This window comes from Ceratotherium simum, chromosome 7 (genome assembly GCF_057802395.1).
Source record: "Ceratotherium simum simum isolate JZ-2026a chromosome 7, ASM5780239v1, whole genome shotgun sequence".
NCBI classification, from domain to species: Eukaryota; Metazoa; Chordata; class Mammalia; order Perissodactyla; family Rhinocerotidae; genus Ceratotherium; species Ceratotherium simum.
This window is the reverse complement of record NC_141906.1, coordinates 38,164-58,127: the sequence shown is the minus strand read 5'-3', so window position 1 is coordinate 58,127 and position 19,964 is coordinate 38,164. Positions and strand designations below refer to the sequence as shown.

Here is a 19,964-nt window from a genome sequence, read left to right as displayed (position 1 = left end):
TTATATGGGATGCCGCCACAGCATGGCTTCCCAAGTGGGTACGTTGGTGTGTGCCTGGGATCCAAACCAGCAAACCCCGGGCCACTGCAGCGGAGTGCGCACACTTAACCACTTGTGCCATCGGGCCGGCCCCCAAGCTCTGTTTTCAGATGTGTTCACATTTGGGATTATTAAGTCCTGGAGAACTGATCCTTTTATCAGTATGTAATGTCCTTCTTTATTCTTGGTAATAATCCTTATTCTGAAGTCTGCTTTGTCTGATATCAATATAACAACTCCAGGTTTCTTTTGATTAGTGTTTGCATGGTATATCTTTTCCTACCTGTCTGTGACATTATATTCAATGTGGGTATTTTGTAGACAGTATATAGTTCAGTATATAGTTCAGTTTTGTTTTTTTAAACTCTAATCTCACATTCTCTATCTTTCAATTGGTATGTTTAGACCATTTACATTTAATGTGATTATTGATGTAATTCTATCTTCCATTTTAATTGTTTTCTGTTTTTCCCTTCTGTTTTGTGTCTGTTTCCTCTCTTACCTTTTTTTTTTTTAAAAAAAAAATGAACATTTTTAGTATTTCATTTTTAAATTTATCTCTGCTTTTTTTGGCTGTACTTTTTTGTATTATGTTTTTAGTGGTTGACCCAGTGATTACAATCCACTTAGAGTTAATATTTTTATGATTTCAAGTAAAGTGTTAAAGCCTAACAACCATACATGTCCTTTTATCCTTGCCCTTATGTTATATATTTGTTCTGTGTATTACATCCATGTATATTGAAAACCATGATAGAGTAGTAATTTTTGCTTTCCACAATCATATATATTTTAAATGACTTCAGGGGAGAAAAATAGTCTATTATATTTGCCCAGATATTTATAATTTCTGCTGCATTTCCTTTATTCCTGATGTTCCAAGTTTCCCTCTGGTATCATTTCCCTTCAGCCCAAAGAACTTTTCTTTTTTCAAGACTTTTTTTTTCTTTGGTTTTCAGCAATGTAATTATTGGCTAGGTAAGGTTTATCCTGTTTGGAGTTCACTGAGATTCTTGAATCTGTAAAATGTATTTCTTTTACCAAATTTGAGAAGTTTGGGGGCATTACTTTTTCTGCACCAACCTTTCTGTCCTTATGGGACTCCAATGACACGAATGTAAAAACCTTTCTATATTGCTCCTGTTCATTTTTCTCCATCTTTTCTTCCCCTCTGTTCTTCAGACTGTATAATTTCTATTGGTCTGTCTTCAAGTTCATTGACATTTTGGTTTTCTCAATTCTGCCATTGAGCCTATCCAGTGAATTTTTTATATCAGATATTTTTTTCAGTTCTAAAATTTATATTTGGTTCCTTTTTTTCTAGTTTCTTTTTCTCTGCCGGGAGGTTAATATTTCTATTCATTTCAAAAGTATGTTCACCTTACCTCATGGAACATGGTTATAATAGCTGCTTTCAAGTCTTTGTGTGATAATTCTAACATCTGAGTCATTTTGGAATGGCATCTGCTGATTATCTTTTCCTTTTGAGAATTAGTCACAACATTTTTCTGTTTCTTTGTATATTGAGCAATTTTGGATTGTATCCTGGACATTTTGAGTATTATACTATAAGACTGTGGGTTCTATTAAAATTCTTTGGAGCATACTGATTTGTTTTGTTTTAGCAGGAGTCAGACCATGAGTTCTGTCTCACCTTTGAGTTGTGGTTCCAGTATTAGTTCAGTTTTCAAAGATTTGCTCTGATGCTTTGGGTCTTTCTCAGTGGTTAGTCTGGAACTTGGGTAGTCGGTAGACTTTGTTATAGTTTAAATCTCAAAGCCTTTGCTCTGTTAGTTTGGGTCTACTCTGCATATGTCAGCTTAGGCATGAAACTGGGATTTGTGTGGGTTCATATACAAAGTTAGAGGAAAACATTCTCTGGCTCTGTCCTCCCTGAGAATTTCCCCATACTACCCAGCTCCCAGGGTTTCCTTTCCTAGTCATTTGGCTAGAAAACTGGAATTTTTCTTGGAGTTTTAGCTGCCCGTGCTTTGACACAGTTCTGTACAACTAGGACAGCCCTTGGAGCAGTGCAGTGAGAGAAGAGAAAGAAAGAACAGAGAATCCCCCTACACTTTTTTTCTCCCAGCTTTATTGAGATATACTTGACATATAACATTCCTTACACTCTTCATGCCATAAGGACCCTGTTTTTGGGTTCCTCTGGAACACCAGAAAAGACAAGTGTTCTGTCAGGGTTTACGATGTGTGGTTCACCACCACTGCATTGCAGCTGTGTGACTTGGATTGCCCTCTGGGCAGGCAGGGCTGGGAGAGGGAAAGAGGAGAAAAAAAGAATGGCAATTGCCCCCACACTTTTACCTTGCGTGGGCTCCTTTCCCCACTTCTCTGTCCAAAAGGACAGATTTTCTTGGAGTTTTTGTTGTCTGTGCCCTGTGTAGTTCTGCAGAGGGGCCACCGCTGGTCAATGCCAGGTGATAAGAGAGGAAAGAAATTAAGGAGACCTCCATATAAAGATTGTTATTTAAGTTTGGGCTTCCCTCCCCAATCTGCCTCCTGTTACTAACTTTCAGAGTCTTTAGGTAGTTGATTTTATATTTTGTCCAGAGTTTTTATTTGTAATATAGTGGGTGATAATAGGCTCTAGTGGGCTTACTTCCTCTTGGTAGATACCACAACCCTTTCATGAATTTTTAAAAATTCTTTGTCTTATCAATTGCAGTCATTATTTCTGATGCTCAGATTGCCCTGTAATGGGCCAGTAGGAGCCCCTTCAGTGTTTTGGGATTACATTGAATTCATAAATTAATTTTAAGGGAGAATCTATATTTTTACAATATTATCTTCTTATCCACTTGTGGAATATGATGTTTTTCTCCTTATTCAGATCTTATTTTATGTCTCTTAGTATTATATCATTTTTTACATATAGATATTATATTATAGTTTTAGCAGTTTTTAAAATATAATTTTCCCCACACTGTTTTCTAATTGATGTTTGACAGTGATTCATTTTCATTTCTCCATCTTGTGTTTGGCATTTTTGCTGAATTTGTATTTTAACAGATTTTCCACCTGATTCTCCTGCGTTTTTAGGTAGATGATTATATCTTCTAAAAATAATGTAGTTTTAATCTTTCTTTTCCTCATTTTTTTGGTAACTTATCTTATTGACTCAGGCCTCTGGTAATAGTAGCAATGATAGCAAGCATCCTGACTGCCTCCTTGATATTAAGTAAAATATGTAGTGTTTGACTTTGATATATATTTGTTGTCAGTTTCTAGTATACTGTATTCTTTAAGAAAATTTCCTGGGCCGGCCCTGTGGCTTGGTGGTTAAGTGTGTGCGCTGCGATGCTGGCGGCCCGGGTTCGGATCCCAGATGCGCATCGAGGCACCACTTCTCTGTCCATCCTGAGGCCGAGTTCCACATACAGCAACTAGAAGGGTGTGCAGCTATGGCATACAACTATCTACTGGGGCTTTGGGGGCAAAAAATAAAATAAATAAAATCTTTAAAAAAAAATAAAAAAAAATAAAAAAAAAAAAAAGAAAATTTCCTTATGTTTTGAGGTTCTTAAGATTTTTTTTAAAAAAAAATTAACAATGGTATTGAATTTTGTAGGTGCTTTTTTGAAATTCTTCTGATAAATCTGCTTGTTTTTTCCCACATTAATCTGTTACTTGATTTCTTAATGCTGAGCTTGTTTTGAGTTTCTTTTTCTTTCTTTCTTTTTTTTTTTTTTGCTGAGGAAGATTTGCCCTGAGCTAATATCTGTGCCAGTCTTCCTCTATTTTGTATGTGGGTCACCACCACAGCGTGGCCCCACTGGTGAGACGTGTAGGTCGAGCCTGGGAACTGAACCTGGAAGCATGCCGAACTTAACCACTAGGCCACAGGGCTGGGCCCCTGTTTTGAATTTCTTAGAAATATTTTTTTAATTTATGTTGGGTATTGAATTCTGTCAGATGCTTTTTTTTTGTGAGAAAGATCAGCCCTGAGCTAACATCCATGCCAATCCTCCTCTTTTTGCTGAGGAAGACCGGCCCTGAGCTAACATCCGTGCTGATCTTCCTCCACTTTATGTGGGATGCTGCCACAGCATGGCCTGACAAGTGGTGCGTTGGTGCACACCAGCGTTCCGAACCCGGGCCGCCAGCAGCAGAACACGCACACTTAACCACTACACCATGGGGTCGGCCCGGTCAGACGCTTTTTTGAACTTCTGATAAATCTGCTTCTTTTTTCCCCATGTTAATCTATTACTTGATTTCTTAATGCTGAACCTTTTAAAAGAATTTTCTGCCATGAACACTGCTTGGTCATGATGAATTTTTTTAATCCATTGCAAGATAAGTTACTAGTATTTTATTTGGGATTTTTACACCTATATTCATAAGTGAGGTTAGCTTATAATGTTTTTTGTCTTCATCTTGTTCACTTTTGTATTCAAGAATATGCTGGTGTTATAAAATAAGTTGGGAAAGTTTTTATATTTGTATAAGCTTTGAAAAAGTTTGCTACATACAATAGGGATTTGGTAGAACTTTCTAAGAATATATCTGGGACTTTCCAGTTTTTTCTTGAGGTAGTTTGATCTATCTGGGTCAATTTAAGAAAGGTATTTTTTCTAGAAAAATCATCGCTTTCATTTAGATTTTAGAATTTATTGTTATACAGTTGTACATAATATTCCCTCTTAAGTTTTTAGTCTCCTTCTGTTTCTATAGTTATGTTCTCTTTCTTGCTCCAAATGATTATTTGAATCTTTTTCCTTATGAGTCTGTGAAAGGTTTGCCTATTTAATGGTTCTTTTCAAAGAACCAGTGTCCTTTTCTTTTTTTGCTCCTGTTATCATTTTTTTACTCACTTTTTCTTAATTTCTGCTTCTATGAATTCTTTTTTTGTATTTTCCCTAGGTTCAATTTAATATTCTCTCTCTGGCTTCTTGAGTTTAATAATGAGTTTATTTTTGTTATTTGCTTGCTTTCTAATGAATGACATTAAAGTGTGAGTTTTCTTCTTGGCACCACACTCTTGCTCTGCCTTTTGGTTTCAATTTGTAATGCTCTCACTGTCCTTTCTAAATGGTTTGTCATTTCAGTTTTGATTTCCTTTTCAACCCAAGAGTTATTAAGGATGGTGAGTTTTTGCCTGTTTCCTAGGTTTTTGTTGTTGTTTTTTTGATATTCCTTTATTACTAATTTATGGCTTTATTGTATTGTGGTTAAGGGAATATGGCTTAAATAATGCCTGCATTTTGAAATTTATGGAAGTTTTGTTAGTGGCTTGATAAGTGGTCAATTTTTGTAAATATTCCATGAGTGCTAATAGATTTTATTTAATAGATTTTATTTGGTAATATTGCTCAAATTCTTTATATCTTCTTTATTTTTTGTTTAACCTAATAAATGCCATTAGGTTATTTAAGAAAATGTATATGTATATATTAGAGGTAAATGATAGATCTAGAATTTGCCTTAAACTATCCCAGCAAATATAAAAGGGATGACAGGTTGATGAAACAAGTATACCAAAGTGTTCGTGGTTGTTATAGCTGGGTTATAGTACATGAAGGTTTGTATTCTCTACTTTCGTGTATGTTTGAAATTTTTAATAATAAAGCTTTAAAAAATCCTCCCTATCCTTATTTGTTTTTAGATTGCTTGATCTGTTGATTCCTGGAAAAGGTGTGTTCCAATTAAGTTTCCAATTATGTTTTATTGTTTTTCTAATACTGTTTACTTGATAACGTTTTTTTTCACCCTCCCCAGATCCCCAGTACGTGGTTGAATATGCTAGTTGTAAGTCATTCTAGTTGTTCTATGTAAGCTGCTGCCACAGCATGGCAACTGACAGGCAGGTGGTGTGGTTCTGCGACCAGGAAGCAAACCTGGGTCACTGAAGTGGTGAGCGCTGAACTTTAACCACTAGGCCATCAGGGCTGGCTCTACTTGACATGTTGTCTTTTTTGTGTGTGTGAGGAAGATTAACCCGGAGCTGACATCCGATGCCAATCCTCCTCTTTTTGCTGAGGAAGACTGGCCCTGGGCTAACATCCGTGCTCATCTTCCTCTGCTTTATATGGGACGCCACCACAGCATGGCTTGACAAGTGGTACCTCAGTGCGTGCCTGGGATCCCAACCTGAGAACCCTGGGCTGCTGAAGCGGAGCACGCGCACTTAACTGCTACACCACCGGGCTGGCCTCTACTTGATACGTGTTTAACCCAAGTAATTGGGTACTTAAAATTTTACTACAGTTAAATTTCCTTTTATCATAATAAAATCTCCCTTTTTCCCATTTAATTTCCCATTTCTGTTTTTAATATTGCCATACTAATTTTTAGTTAGCATTTTTAGTATATTTTTCCATATCTTTATTTTCTTCTTTAAGAACATTAACTCTTGTGAAATATAACTCACTTATGGGAATATAACATACATAAGGAAAACACATAAAATTTCCATAAATTTGAAAATGTAGACATTATTTAAGCCATATTCTCTGATCACAATGCAATAATTTTGTAAAAGAATAGATGAAAGAAAAAAAGAAAGAGACAAAGAAATAAAAATTAGTTTTTATTTTTAAAACTTTTAAATAATTTCTAATAACTTGTTCTAAATAACTTGTGGCTTGAAAAGGAAACCAAAATTGAAATGACAAACCACTTAGAAAAGACAGTGGAACGTTATATTTTAAAACCAGTGGGATATGCCAAGAATGTGGGGCAAAGAAGGAAATTTATGGTGTTAAATGCTACTCACTAGAAAGCAAAAAAGTAAACAATAAATTGAGTAATAAATTAAACCCAACTCATAACATCTAGAACTAACCACTATCTGAGTTGTATGGTAATCGATTCCTGCTTTTCCTTTGTAATTTACCACCTGTGTATGCATCCCTAAACACTGTTATTTTGTTGTGCTTGTTTTAAAACTTCATATAAACAGTATCATACAGTATTGATACATTTTTCCCTCTACTAATTTGGAAGTTATATATTCTTTTTAGAAAAATATTTACTTAATACTTATTATGAAAATTTTCAAACGTGAAGATACAGAGATTGGCATAATTAAACCAATTTATGCATCATTCAGTTTCAATAATCATCAATATGTGGTTAGTCTTGTTTTATTCCTGTCCTTACCTACTCTCCCGCCCCTGATTATTTCGATGAAATATTTATCTTCTTTTCCTGGTTATAATAGAAATTACAATATGCATTGTCAGCCTCTCAAAATGTGTTAGTATCTTACTCTCCTCCTGGATAATATAAAGACTTCTGAACACTAGAACTCCATTTAATCCCTCCTAACTTTAATATTACTGTTACTATGTATTTTAGTTCTTGTTTTCTAACACTCAACAAGAGGTCATTCATGGTGTTGACGGTCAATGTTTGTTTAGACTTACATGTTTACCATGTTGCCCTTCACTCTTCTTGCACCTGATGTCTTCTCTTTGGCATCACATTTCTTAGGACTAAAGCCTGTCCTTGACAGTTTCCTTTTCTGAGGGTCTGCTGGTGGCAGTATCTCTGTTTTTGGTCATAGATAGCTGTGTACTTTTTTTTTGCCGTATAACTTAGAAAGTATTTTCAAAATTTAGTGACATTGCTGGTTTCTCGACAGTGTCAAGGTTTCTCAGTTCTTATATCAATAAAAGTGAAGGACAAAAATAAAATTGGTTGTAAAACCTATCTCAATATGTAATATTCTCCCATGGATCTGTAAATGAATAATTTTTAAATGCCACATCCACCCCAAAGAAGCATTCTTTTTACATTAGATTTGAAAAAATATTAATTTGGATCTACTGTTCAATTATTATAGTGTTAGAAATGTTTAATATTTAGAGCCTTCTAGTCATAAGACATGAAAAGTCGATTTCCATTTATAGACATTTTTGAGGCAGAAAAGTATGATAGTGTAGTTATAGTAGCTTAAAAATATATTGCAGTAGGATAAAATTCTGTAGTATGAGTTCCTAACATGATTAGATTATTTTTCCCCAGTGTTATTGAGATATAATTGGCATGCAACTGTATGAGTTTAAGATGTACAGCTTAATGACTTAATGATTAGATTATTCATCTGTATTTCCTCAATAGGCCTCTCCCCTTGATTGGGAGGAATTGTATGAGGATTGTTTTAATTTGGGATACAGAACAGGTAGGCTGGCTGGTGACAGCTGCTGGACCCCCAGTCCCTCCTCTCCCTAATGCTAGGGAGCTAGAATAAGGAGAGCTCTACTCTCATTGCCAAGCACTTTAGTTCACTTATTTCCCTTGCAAATCTGCTTTTCCATTTTTTCTGTGTTTCATAAGTCTGGATTTGCCTCAGGCTCCACTTTGATTCCCTCTCAATGCCTCCACCACTCTAGGCAGAGTGCACTTTCTTCAGGGAATGGCTTTTGCATTTTAGCCCATGATCAAATACTCCTGCTGCCTACAGCTCAGTGTAAGCAAGGAGATTACTGGCCTTCCTGCTTTTGTTTACTTATTATTATTATTATTATTAAATATATTATTATTTTAGTTCATGAGCACTGTTCAAAATTACCACTAGAATGCTACATGCTCTTTGTATTTGTTTCTCAACCCAGAGTTCCTCTATCAGCTTTAGCCTTCGAAGTACTTGTGAACAGTTTTATTAAATTATAATTCACATACCATAATATCCACCCATTTAAAGTGTACCATTCACTGGTTTCATGGAGTTGTGCAACCGTGACCACAGTCTAATTTTAGAACATTTTCATCATCCAAAAATAAACCCATTATCAGTCACACCCAGCCATAGGCAACCACTAATCTACTTTCTCCATAGATTTGCCTTTTTGACCTTTCATGTAAAAGGAATCATATAATATTTGACCTTTTGTGACTGGCTTCTTTCATTTAGCATAATGTTTTCAAGGTTTATCCATGTTGTAGCATGTATCAGTACTTCATTCCTTTTTATTCCCCAGTAATGTGGATATACCACATTTTGTGTACCCATTCATCAGTTGATGGACATTTGTTTTTTTTCCCACTTTTATGAATAATGAATAATGCTGCTATTTTATGAATAATGCTATTCATATATAAGTGTTTGTGTGGAATTTTGTTTTTAAAATTTATTTCTCTAGAAGGTAAAATTCAAAATTGGTGGAATTCTACCTGGTGGAATTCCTTGGTCATGTGATAAGTCCATGCTTAACATTTTGAGGAATGGCCAGACTGTTTTCCGAAGTGGCTGTACCGCTTTACATTCCCTCCAGCTAATGTACAAGGGTCCCAGTTTCTCCACATGCTTGCTAACAGGTTACTGTCTGTATTTGTAGTTGTAGCCATCCTAGTAGGTGTGAGGTTGCCTTGATCTAATGGTTAATGGCCTTTCATGTGCTTATTGACAATTTTTTATTTTCTTTGGACGAATGTCTATTCAGATCCTCTGCTCACTTTTTAAATTGGGCTGTTTGTCTTTTTATTATTGAAGTGTAAGAGTTCTTTTATATATTCTGGATACAAATCTCTGGTAAATATATGATTTTTAAACATTGCTTCCCATTCTGTGGGTCATCTTTCTTGATGGCATCAGTTGCAGCACAAGTTTTAAACTTTGATGAAGTCCTGTTTATTTTTTCTTTTGCTACTTACTTGTAAGGTCATGAAGATTTACGCCTATGTTTCCTCCAAGAGTTCTATAATTTTTGCTTTTACATTTAAGTCTATGATCCATTTTCAGTTAATTTTTGTATATGATGTGAAGAAGGGATCCAACTTCATTCTTTTGTATGCAATTATCCACTTGTCCTAGCACCATTTGTTAAAAAGACTATTCATTCTTTCCCCATTGAATGGTTTTGGCACCTTTGTTGAAAGTCATTTGACTGTAAATATAAGAGTTTATTTCTGGACTTTCATTGTACTCTATTGATCTATGTGTCTATCCTTATGCTCCCATCACCCTGTCTTAATTACTATAGCTTTGTAGTAAGTTTTGAAATTTTGGAAAAAATTTGTCTGGTTTAGGTATTGGACTAATACCTCATAAAATGAGTTGGGAAGTGTTTCTTCCTATTTTTTGGAGTTTATGGTGGATTCGTATTAATTCTTACTCAATTGTTGGTAGAACCCACCTGTGAACCCATTTGGGCCTGTGCTTATCTTTGTGGGATGTTTTGAAATTTCTTTTATTTTCTTTACTTGTTATTGGTCTACTCAGATGTTTCTTCTTTCGTCCTTTTTGGTAGTTTGTGTCTTTCTAGGAATTTGTCCATTTCATCTAAGTTATTTGTTAGCATACAATTTTTCCTATTATTACTTTATAGTCCTTTTTATTTCTGTAGCTTCTAGTGCTGTTTCAAAGTATTTTGGGGGGTGCTGTTTTCCTTTCTCATATCCAGTTGGCTTTTCTTCGTCTAGGAGTTCTTCACGGCTTTGGTCTGCTGACCTTTCCTTGTCTTACATCACTTTTGTGTCTCTATCCTTGTGCTACTTAAGTGGACTTGGGGGTTAAGTGTAGGTCGGTGGAGGTTCTCAGTCTGCTTGTCATCAAGATGTAATTCTCACCACTTTGATTGTTGGAGATTAAGTACCATTTTTTAAATTTCTTACTGTGATTTCCATTGTTTCAAATAATTTGATGACAAAAATAATCAAGTCTTTCTTTTTAAACTGTTCAGATTTTACTCAAAACAAGTAAATGCTTATTTGTATGACTGATTTGCATTTGCTTGATCTAGTTTCAGAAGCCCTACAAGTGGCAACTACTAGCCCTACTGCCACTACCACTGGCACTGCTACTGCTTCCCCCACCACTGTAGGTGCAGTTAAGCAAGAACCTCTCTACTCTCCTTCATCTGCAGTAAATATCCTGGAAAATATAAACTCTACAGAACCCTCAAAGCCCATCGAACTTGAGGGTCTTCCTTCAGACCAATTTGCAAAAGGACAGGACTCTGTTGCCATAGAAGGTTTTACAGATGAGGAAAACATGGAAAGCGGCGGAGAAGGCCAATACAGGGAGCGTGATGAATTTGTGGTAAAGATAGAAGACATAGAGACTTTTAAGGTAATGAGAATGTTCACAGGTGTAAAGGTCATAGTTTAATGGGAGTGCCCTATGATAACCTTCTTGATCACTTTAATAGCATGCATCTATCTTGAATTGCAAAAAGCTATGTTTTTATAATTATTCTAAGTTGCCATAATTGTTAATGAACTAGTAGATATGAGATATTTTGAAAAAGAAAATAGCTTAAAATAATTTTAATTTATATCTGAGTTTTATGTATTTCTGACTAGTCAGTATGTTGCATTTAGGTACTAGTAGAGCAGTTTTTGAACTGCTAATTTTTTTCAAAGCTCCCAACTCATTGTATTATTAGGACTTTGGAGAAAATGGTCATTTATCTCATTTAAAAGTTTAAAGAAAATAACAGGAATATAATGTAAAGTAGAATTAGACTTATTTTCATAATTTCAAATTGTAAAAACCATGAACAGAATGTTACAATTTCATACAAGAAAATTTTAGCTATGTTTAAGAAAACCGATTCTTGGGTTTTTGTATGCTTGTTTTTGACTTTACTTTTTAATTGGGGTGGAGAGGAATGACATTAAAAAGTACAATTAAGAATATAACATTCAAATTAATCTATATTCCTTCCATTCACAGTTAACTTCTGTTAATATTTTAGCATATTTGTTTCTAGTCTTTTTGAATATGTACATAATGTTATAAAATTGCATAAATAATGTATGATAATATCACTAGAGGAAAACTTTCCAGTAGCTATATGAAAGGGTGATGTGCTCCCTATTTCTGGAAGAATTTAAGCAGAGACTGAATAGCCAGCTTATGAGACTTATTGCAAAAGTTCAGCTAGGTAAAAGCTAAGAGGTTGAGCTAGACAGGTCCTTAAGATTCCTTTCAGCTCTAAGATTCTATAAATCTAGATATATGTTCTAGTTTTTATAAATGTGATTAATTCTGCTTATTACAGGAGGCTTTAAAAACAGGAAAAGAACCCCCAGCTATTTGGAAAGTACAAAAAGCTTTATTACAGAAGTTTGTTCCAGAAATTCGAGATGGGCAAAGAGAATTTGCTGCTACTAACAGTGTAAGTAAAATGCTTGTTTACATTAGCCTTCCTATTTTTTGACAGTGATTCTTGGGAAAATATAGAATGATTTAAATTTAAATGTATTTTATATTGAGCATTTCTGATATAAAATAGCATAAAATTTGAACTACAGAGTATATGATACTCTAATAGTCTGATCTTAAATTCAGTGTGTAAATACCAGCTACTTAAAATTAAATCACTTTATACTGTTGCTTAACCTTTTCTTTCCTTTTTTTTTTTTTTTTTTAATGAGGAAGATCAGCCCTGAGCTAACATCCGTTGCCAATCCTCCTCTTTTTGCTGAGGGAGACCGGCCCTGGGCTACCATCTGTGCCCATCTTCCTCCACTGTATATGGGATGCCGCCACAGCATGGCTTGACAAGCGGTGCATTGGTGTGCGCCCGGGATCTGAACCTGCTAACCCTGGGCTACTGCAGCAGAGTGCGCGCACTTAACTGCTATGCCACCAGGCAGGCCCCTTTTCTTTTTTTTTTTAAATAAAGGAGAGGAATTAGTATTAGTTTGTGAAGAGCTCAGATAAACTCAGACTCTCTTATATTGATTATTCTACCAGTCAAATATCTTGATGTACCAGAAGACTTACAGAAGTTATTCTTTTGTCCTTAAGTAGTTTAATAGCATTGAGTAAGTAAGCATCTGATGATTAGCCAAACAAGATTACTTCAGTGTGTGGGCTTGTAGTTAAGAATGAGGCTGGGATCATTTTTATTCAGGTGCAATTAGTCTGGCCAGAGCTGCATTTGAAAAACTTGAAGGATGGCTATATGATAGTCAATCAAGCTGACAAAGTAATATTTTAGGTACAGAATGTATAATTATGTAATTCAAAGCGTTTCTTTCCTTAGTACCTTGGATATTTTGGAGATGCAAAGAATAAATACAAAAGGATATATGTGAAGTTCATTGAAAACACCAACAAAAAGGAATATGTCAGAGTGTGTTCCAAAAAGCCAAGAAATAAGCCTTCACAAACTGTCAGGTATTTATTTTCTTATGTAATATATTTGTAGTAAGACAACCTTTCTGAACCTCCCTTTTTATCCATAAAATGAAAATAATAATGGAGTGTTAAATTTAAAATGAAATAAATTGTGAGAAAAAACTGTAAGTCCTGTACATTACTAGGCAAGTGTATAGTAGAATTATCACGTGTGTTAACGTGACTCTGGGCTTTCTGGACCATGAATCTGGAAGATAACTGACCTGGCCACATTCCTTGTGATCTGTATGGGAAAGGGAGTGTGACCCTAGATATTCTCAGTCTAGTGCTAGGAAGATCGAGTGTAATTAAGGTTCCAACTTAACTGGAAGCAGCCCACCTATTCTTATGATGGAATTTTATCCACTCAAATCTCTAGGACTGGCATACAGCACATCTCCTTCAGGGGCTCTATGACAGATGTAGTTGGGTCTCTAAATCAAAACCTGGCACCACTGGAGCCTGTGAGAGTTTCTGATGATCAGAGCTAGATGTGGCTATCAAGGGTTTATCATACATAACTTCCCAAAGCCCGTTGATCGTCTGTTGTGCAGCCTCACACTAAGGAAAATGAGTTCATGAAGGGAGGGGAGGAGCGAAGAGAGAGAAATAGGGATTGAATTAATAGTCTTTTAATTGAATATTGAATGTCAGTGATTAAAGAGTATTTCAAGAGAATTTTGAGGGACTCACCATTGGAGATGTATAGGACTTGGACTTGATTTTGGAGATGTTGGCGAGGTCCACTGTTTCTCTTTTTTTTTTTCTGTGTCTGATTTATTTTAATTTAATAATATTTCAGTGTTAATGAAGTTTGTTTGTAACGTTGCAGAACTGTTCAGTCTAAGCCAAGTAGTAGCAGTAAAACTTCTGATCCTCCAGCACCAAAAACTACAACCACAAAAACCCCTTCCTTGAAACCCAAAGTTAAACAGCTAAAAGTAAAGGCTGAGCCACCACCAAAGAAACGGAAGAAATGGAAAGAAGAGTTTTCATCCTCCCAATCTGACTCATCTCCTGAGATCCATTCTAGTAGTAGTGATAATGAGGGTGAGTTCTCCGTGACATGAATACCTGGGTAACTTTTGATGATTTGCATGAGTGGAGAGGAACAGTGACGCTGACAATTCAAAATTCATTTATTTTTAGAGGATTTAGCTATCTAATTAAGTTCTGCTTAGGTTTTTGTAAAAATAAATTCACGTTTCCTGAACACATCAGCTGAAAGCACAGTTTGCCCACACATACAGGCTTGTAAAATAGAAAATGCAGTAAAATGAGTTCTAGCCTGAGTAAGGCCAGTTATCTCACCTCTCTTGGTAGGATGGGGATTAGATCAGTTGGTTGACTAAGAATCCTCTGGTTCCAAACTTCTTAGTCTACGTTTATGCTAGAAGAAAAGAGTACAACAAGCCTAGGAAGCAGCAACTGTGAAACTGTAGTTAATAGGATGTAGTAATGTATATAATGATATATACTTCCGTGTAAAATGAATATGTTTATTAATTTTACAATATAATGCATACTTCTCTGTATCTGCCAGCAGCCAGCCAGTTGCACATGACTAAGTGAGGTGCCTTAGTTTTCTCTTTTATAAAGTGAGAAGGTTGAAATAGATTAGCAATTATCAAAATTTTTGACCTTAGAACCCTTTCACATTCTTAAAAACTGTTGAAGACACCAAAGAGCAGTTATGTAGGCTATATATATTGATATTTACTTTATTAGAAAGTAAACTTGGGATAGTTGTAAAATCCAAGAATATACCAGCGCACATTCCATTAGCCGTCAAACTTGTGTAAAATGTGCAAGAGATTTCAAGCAGTTCAGTGGTGTAGAGCAGAGGTTGCCAAACTATGGCCAGTGGGCCAAATCTGATGGCTATTCTTGTGAATAAATTTTTGTTGGAACACCAATGTATTTACATATTTTCATTCAGTTGCTTTCCCACTACAGTGGCGGATTTGAGTAGTTGCTACAGAAAGCGTTTGACCATTTAAATTCTCGAATATTTACCATCTATCTCTTTACAGAAAAAGATGGTTGACCCTTCTTCTTCTAGAGCATAACTTGAAGGTAGGCGGGAAAAGATGAAAGGATGATGGAAGGTTGTGCTTGCCATGCTAAAGCTAAAAAGCTTGGGATCCTACTCTCTGTAACGAGAGTCCTTGGAGGGAGTTAATGAGGGAGCAACACGGTAAAATCTGAATTTGAATTATAAGACATCATAGTTCAGGTGTAAATTGAAAGTCTGAACATAAGTTGTGGCAACAGGGATGGAGGAGAGGAGACACATTTGAGAAATTCAGGATGTAATTTTGGCAGAACTTGAATGACGAAATGGGTGTTGTGGATACTGTTGAGCTTGATGTCCGGGATGATTTCTGTCGTTACAAGTATCATTGCTTGGGAGCTGACCTTAGAGATATTTTGAATAGAAATAGAATCATAATAAAAATTCTTCAGTGCAGAAGTCTACTTTATTGTTTTTAAAAGCTACTTATGAACGGCTGTTTAGAAGTGTGCACATCATAATTTATAAAGAAATGCAATGCTTTGAGTATGTATGGAAGGCATTATATGTCACTTTTGCTGTTCACATTCCTGCCTACTGTTCAGAATAGAGAAGTTTGGATTCTGAATTTGCACTCCATTATACAGCTTCCTCAAATGAGTTGCCACTAGGTGTCACTAATAGGCAAGCATTTTTAGTACTTCTTAAAAAGAAAGCCAATATTGATAATAAACATAGATTTATTAGGCTGGTTTTCAAAGTGTTTGTTGCAAAACTTCTTTATAATCTTCACATTTATTGAGTATTCCAACCACTTTTGTTTTTGTGGGCTATAGCTATTGATATTTACCAAATAGCAATTAAATTAAAAAAATTATTAAAATTAAACCCATTACATATTATTTTAGTATTTTTTAACAACTGTATTTTTCTAAACTAACAGTGTTTAGTTAGAAGAGTAACATTTTCAAATTAGCTTGTACATTCAGTTTGTTATTATATTTTTTTTTCGTTAAAGCATATGAAGAAAACGCAGCCTTACATAGATACATAGTTGGGAAAGGGAGGAGTATTTTAATTACCTTTTCAGATAATTATGGATATTTTTATTTGATACTCAAGTTTTTTATATGATAAACTTGACAAGTGGTAGTTTCTTCAACTTTTCATACTTGTTACATTAAAATCTATTGGTTTGTCTTACCCTTTGAATGTTTCTTTCATCCATGAATGATTTTGTAACATTATTCATTGGTCATGTGAAAATGTTTTTTAGCTCATTAATGTACATATTCTATTTAATTTTTTTCACATTTAAAAAAATTGTGGGGGCCGGCCTGGTGGCATAGTGGTTAAGTTCGTGCCTTCGCTTTGGTGGCCCTGAGTTCGCTGGTTCGGATCCTGGGCGCAGACCTACTCACCACTCATCAAGCCGTGCTGAGGTGGCATCCCACATAGAAGAGCTACAACTCTACAACTATGATACACAATTATGTACTGGGGCTTTGGGGAGAAAAAAGATAAAAGAGGAAGAGTGGCAACAGATGTTAGCTCAGGGCCAATCTTCCTCAAAAAAAAAAAAGTTAAAAAAATTAGTGGTAAAGTATATATAACATAAAATTTGCCATTTTAACCATTTTTAAGTGTACAATTCAGTAGCATTAATTATATTCACACTGTACAACATTATCTATTTCCAAAATTTTTTCATCACCTGAAACAGAAACTTTGTAACCATTAAGCAATAATTCCCATACTCCTCTTCTCCTAGCTGCTGGTAATCTCTTATTTGTTTTCTGTCTCTATGAATTTGCCTTCTCTAAATGTCTCATATAAGCATGTCTGGCTTATTTCACTTAGTATAATGTTTTCAAAGTTCGTCCATGTTATAGCATGTATTAGAACTTCCATTCCTTTTTATGGCTGAATACTATTCCATTGTAAGTTTATCCATTGTGTGTTCATTTTGTTTATCTTTTCATCTGTTGATGGACACTTGGGTTGTTTCCACCTTTTGCCCATTGTAAATAATGTGTAATGAACATTGGCATACAAATATCTGTTTGTGTTCTTGCTTTCAATTCTTTTGGGTATATACCTAGGAGTGGAATTGCTGAGTCGTGTGATAATTGTATGTTTAGCTTTTTGAGGAACCACCAAACTGTTTTCCACAGTGGCTGCATCATTTTACATTCCCACCAGCAATGCATGGGGGTTCCAATTTCTTCACATCCTCACCAACACTTATTATTTTGTGTTTTTTTGGTTATAGCCATTCTAGTAGGTGTGAAGTGGTATCTCATTGTGATTTTGATTTGTGTTTCCCTAACGACTTAGGGTGTTGAGCATCTTTTCACTGCTCACTGGCCATTTGCTTATCTTATTTGGAGAAATGTCTATTCAGATCCTTTGCTCATTTTAAAATTTTATCATTTCTCCTTTTGAACTTGAGTTGTAAGAGTTCTTTATGTATTCTAGACATTAAACCCTATCAGATATATGATTTGAAAATATTTTCTCTCATTCTATGTATTGACATTTCATTTTCTTGATAGTACCCTTTAGTGCACAAAAGTTTGAAATTCTAACGAAGCCAAATTTATCTATTTTTTCTTTTATTGCTTGTGCTTTTGGTATCATATTTAGAATCCATTGCCAAATCCAAGGTCATGAAGATTTACCCCTATATTTTCTTCTAAGGGTTTTATGGTTTTAGCTCTTACGTTTAGGCCATGCATTTTTACAGTATCAAGAAATAACATATATTAATACCACCACTGATCTCATCAATGATGTCTTTAAGTATTGGGACATTGTCAGCCTCACAGTGGTGGATACAAATTTTCCAGAATTCTAATTTTCACCTGAAACCTCAAATTTTATCATTAGCATCAATACTGTCAGTTGTTTTCCTTGAAGTGACAGGTTTTCTCCATTAATTTTTAAGAAAATGTCTGCTAAGTACCCAAGTCTGTATAGGCATAGTGTGTCTGTCAGTCATTCTTTCAAATAAAAATGGTGTCCCATGGGGAAAAAAATGGCTGGGTTATTTTGTAACTCAAACAATTGCCACCCTACTTTGTAGCAGATGTGCTTTATGTGGACCTCTCACTTCGTCACACAGAATATTAAGACATTTGCTTAAGAGTAAAGATTTAATACAATTAATAATTTTTACTGCTTCATCAGGGACTATTTCTCAGTGAAACTAGCTTTTTTTCCCTTCAAATGCATGGCAGTGAGATAACAAAGTCATGGCAAAGAATATGGCTACTAGTACAGTTTGGTGTCACTGCCTTGATTCATGCTAAGTAAGGCACCAACGGTTTTATCCAACATTACTTTTATAAATGTCAACAGAGTGAAAAAGATATATAACATCTTAATATTGTTATGAAAACAGGTTTGACATCAGAGACTCCTGAAAGGGTCTTGGGGGTCCAAGAGGTCATTGGACCATACTTTAAGAACTGCTGTTAGGGGCCGGCCTGGTTGCATAGTAGTGAAGTTCGTGTGCTCTGCTTTGGCAGCCCGGGGTTCACGGTTTTGGATCCCGGGCGCGGAACGATGCACTCCTCGTCAAGCCGTGCTGTGAGTGCGTCCCACATACAAAGTAGAGGAAAGTGGGCACAGATATTAGCTCAGGGACAATCTTCCTCACCCCCCTCAAAAAAAAAAAAAACAAACTGCTGTTAAAGGCTGTGAAAATAGTTATATATCTGAATGAAAAAGTCAAAATTGAGACACTTCTAATCTTACAGTTCTTGCCATTGAATTTGAGTGAAATTTTCTTTATGCATGGTCTATGTTTACAAAAAAAAATCTTTTTTTATGTCTTGGCTCTAGACCAGAATTTTACAGTAATATAGGTGCGGAAGTAAAAGGAAGAGATATCTATGTATTAACTCATACCTTGGATGTCTTATGTCTTTACGGCCTAAATATAGAGAGAGCATCCTTTCTGGAGTAGCACAGCCTCGCAGCAGATGTCTGTGGTAGGCCAGGGAGGAGAAGCAGGTTCCTATGCTGGGCTTGTGTCAGGCTTCAGAGCTACCTGGGAACTTTTTGTAAAGTATAGTATTTAAGCTTCATCACCACTACCACCACCCCTGCCCCAAAAAAGATTCTGTCTTAATAAGTACAGAAATCTGGATTTTTGGTTTTTTTTAAAAGCTTTCCAGTGATTGTGATGTGCAAAGAAGCTTTGAGAGTCTCTCACTCAGGGTGTTTAAAGGCAGAGGGGAGAACCTTGAATTTTGAGAAGTGTTATCTACAATGTTTAATCTGCTTATAGGCTCTTTTTATGGAGAAAAGTGTTCATAGGTTGTCAGGAAGGAATATTGAATATTTTGTCTTTTCTCCTTCCCAGAATTTGATCCTCCAGCTCCATTTGTCACTCGTTTTTTGAACACAAGAGCGATGAAGGAGACCTTTAAGAGCTACATGGAATTGCTTGTCAGCATTGCCCTGGACCCTGACACAATGCAAGCCTTAGAGAAGAGCAACGGTACAGTCTGCTGAGTAGTACTTCCTGGATCTTTGTTATTCTTGTCTGTTAGTTATGTGTTTAATGTATGGTTTTTGTCATATGTATCTGTATGTTGTCAGTTAATACAAATTCATGATATATCGTTTCTATAGAATGGTCATATCTTTTCATGAATTATCTGAATATTTGAATAACTTTATATTGAATGTATTTTTATTGATCTGTACTCATGGGAAAATTATGTAACTATCCATAAGTTTCTTTCAATTTTAGAATCTTTATCAGCTTTATAATATTTCACTCAATGTCTGTGTTACATGGAAGGTCCACAT

At 35.4% G+C, this 19,964-nt stretch overlaps 1 protein-coding gene across 7 annotated transcripts in view; it reads left to right on the top strand.

Moving 5' to 3' along the window:
- The window catches only part of QSER1 (glutamine and serine rich 1), an 83,768-nt gene that overhangs the window by 51,527 nt on the left and 12,277 nt on the right, over window positions 1-19,964 (top strand). For 5 of the 7 annotated variants that reach the window (XM_087433031.1, XM_087433035.1, XM_087433036.1 and 2 more), the window contains 5 exons: window positions 10,743-11,071; window positions 12,006-12,122; window positions 12,996-13,129; window positions 13,962-14,179; window positions 19,513-19,650. In XM_087433031.1, coding sequence (XP_087289157.1) covers window positions 10,743-11,071; window positions 12,006-12,122; window positions 12,996-13,129; window positions 13,962-14,179; window positions 19,513-19,650 — 936 coding nt within the window. Of the gene's footprint in view, window positions 1-10,742; window positions 11,072-12,005; window positions 12,123-12,995; window positions 13,130-13,961; window positions 14,180-15,162; window positions 15,206-19,512; window positions 19,651-19,964 lie in introns of those variants that run through there. The other 2 variants (XM_087433037.1, XM_087433032.1) reach the window with 2 other exon arrangements.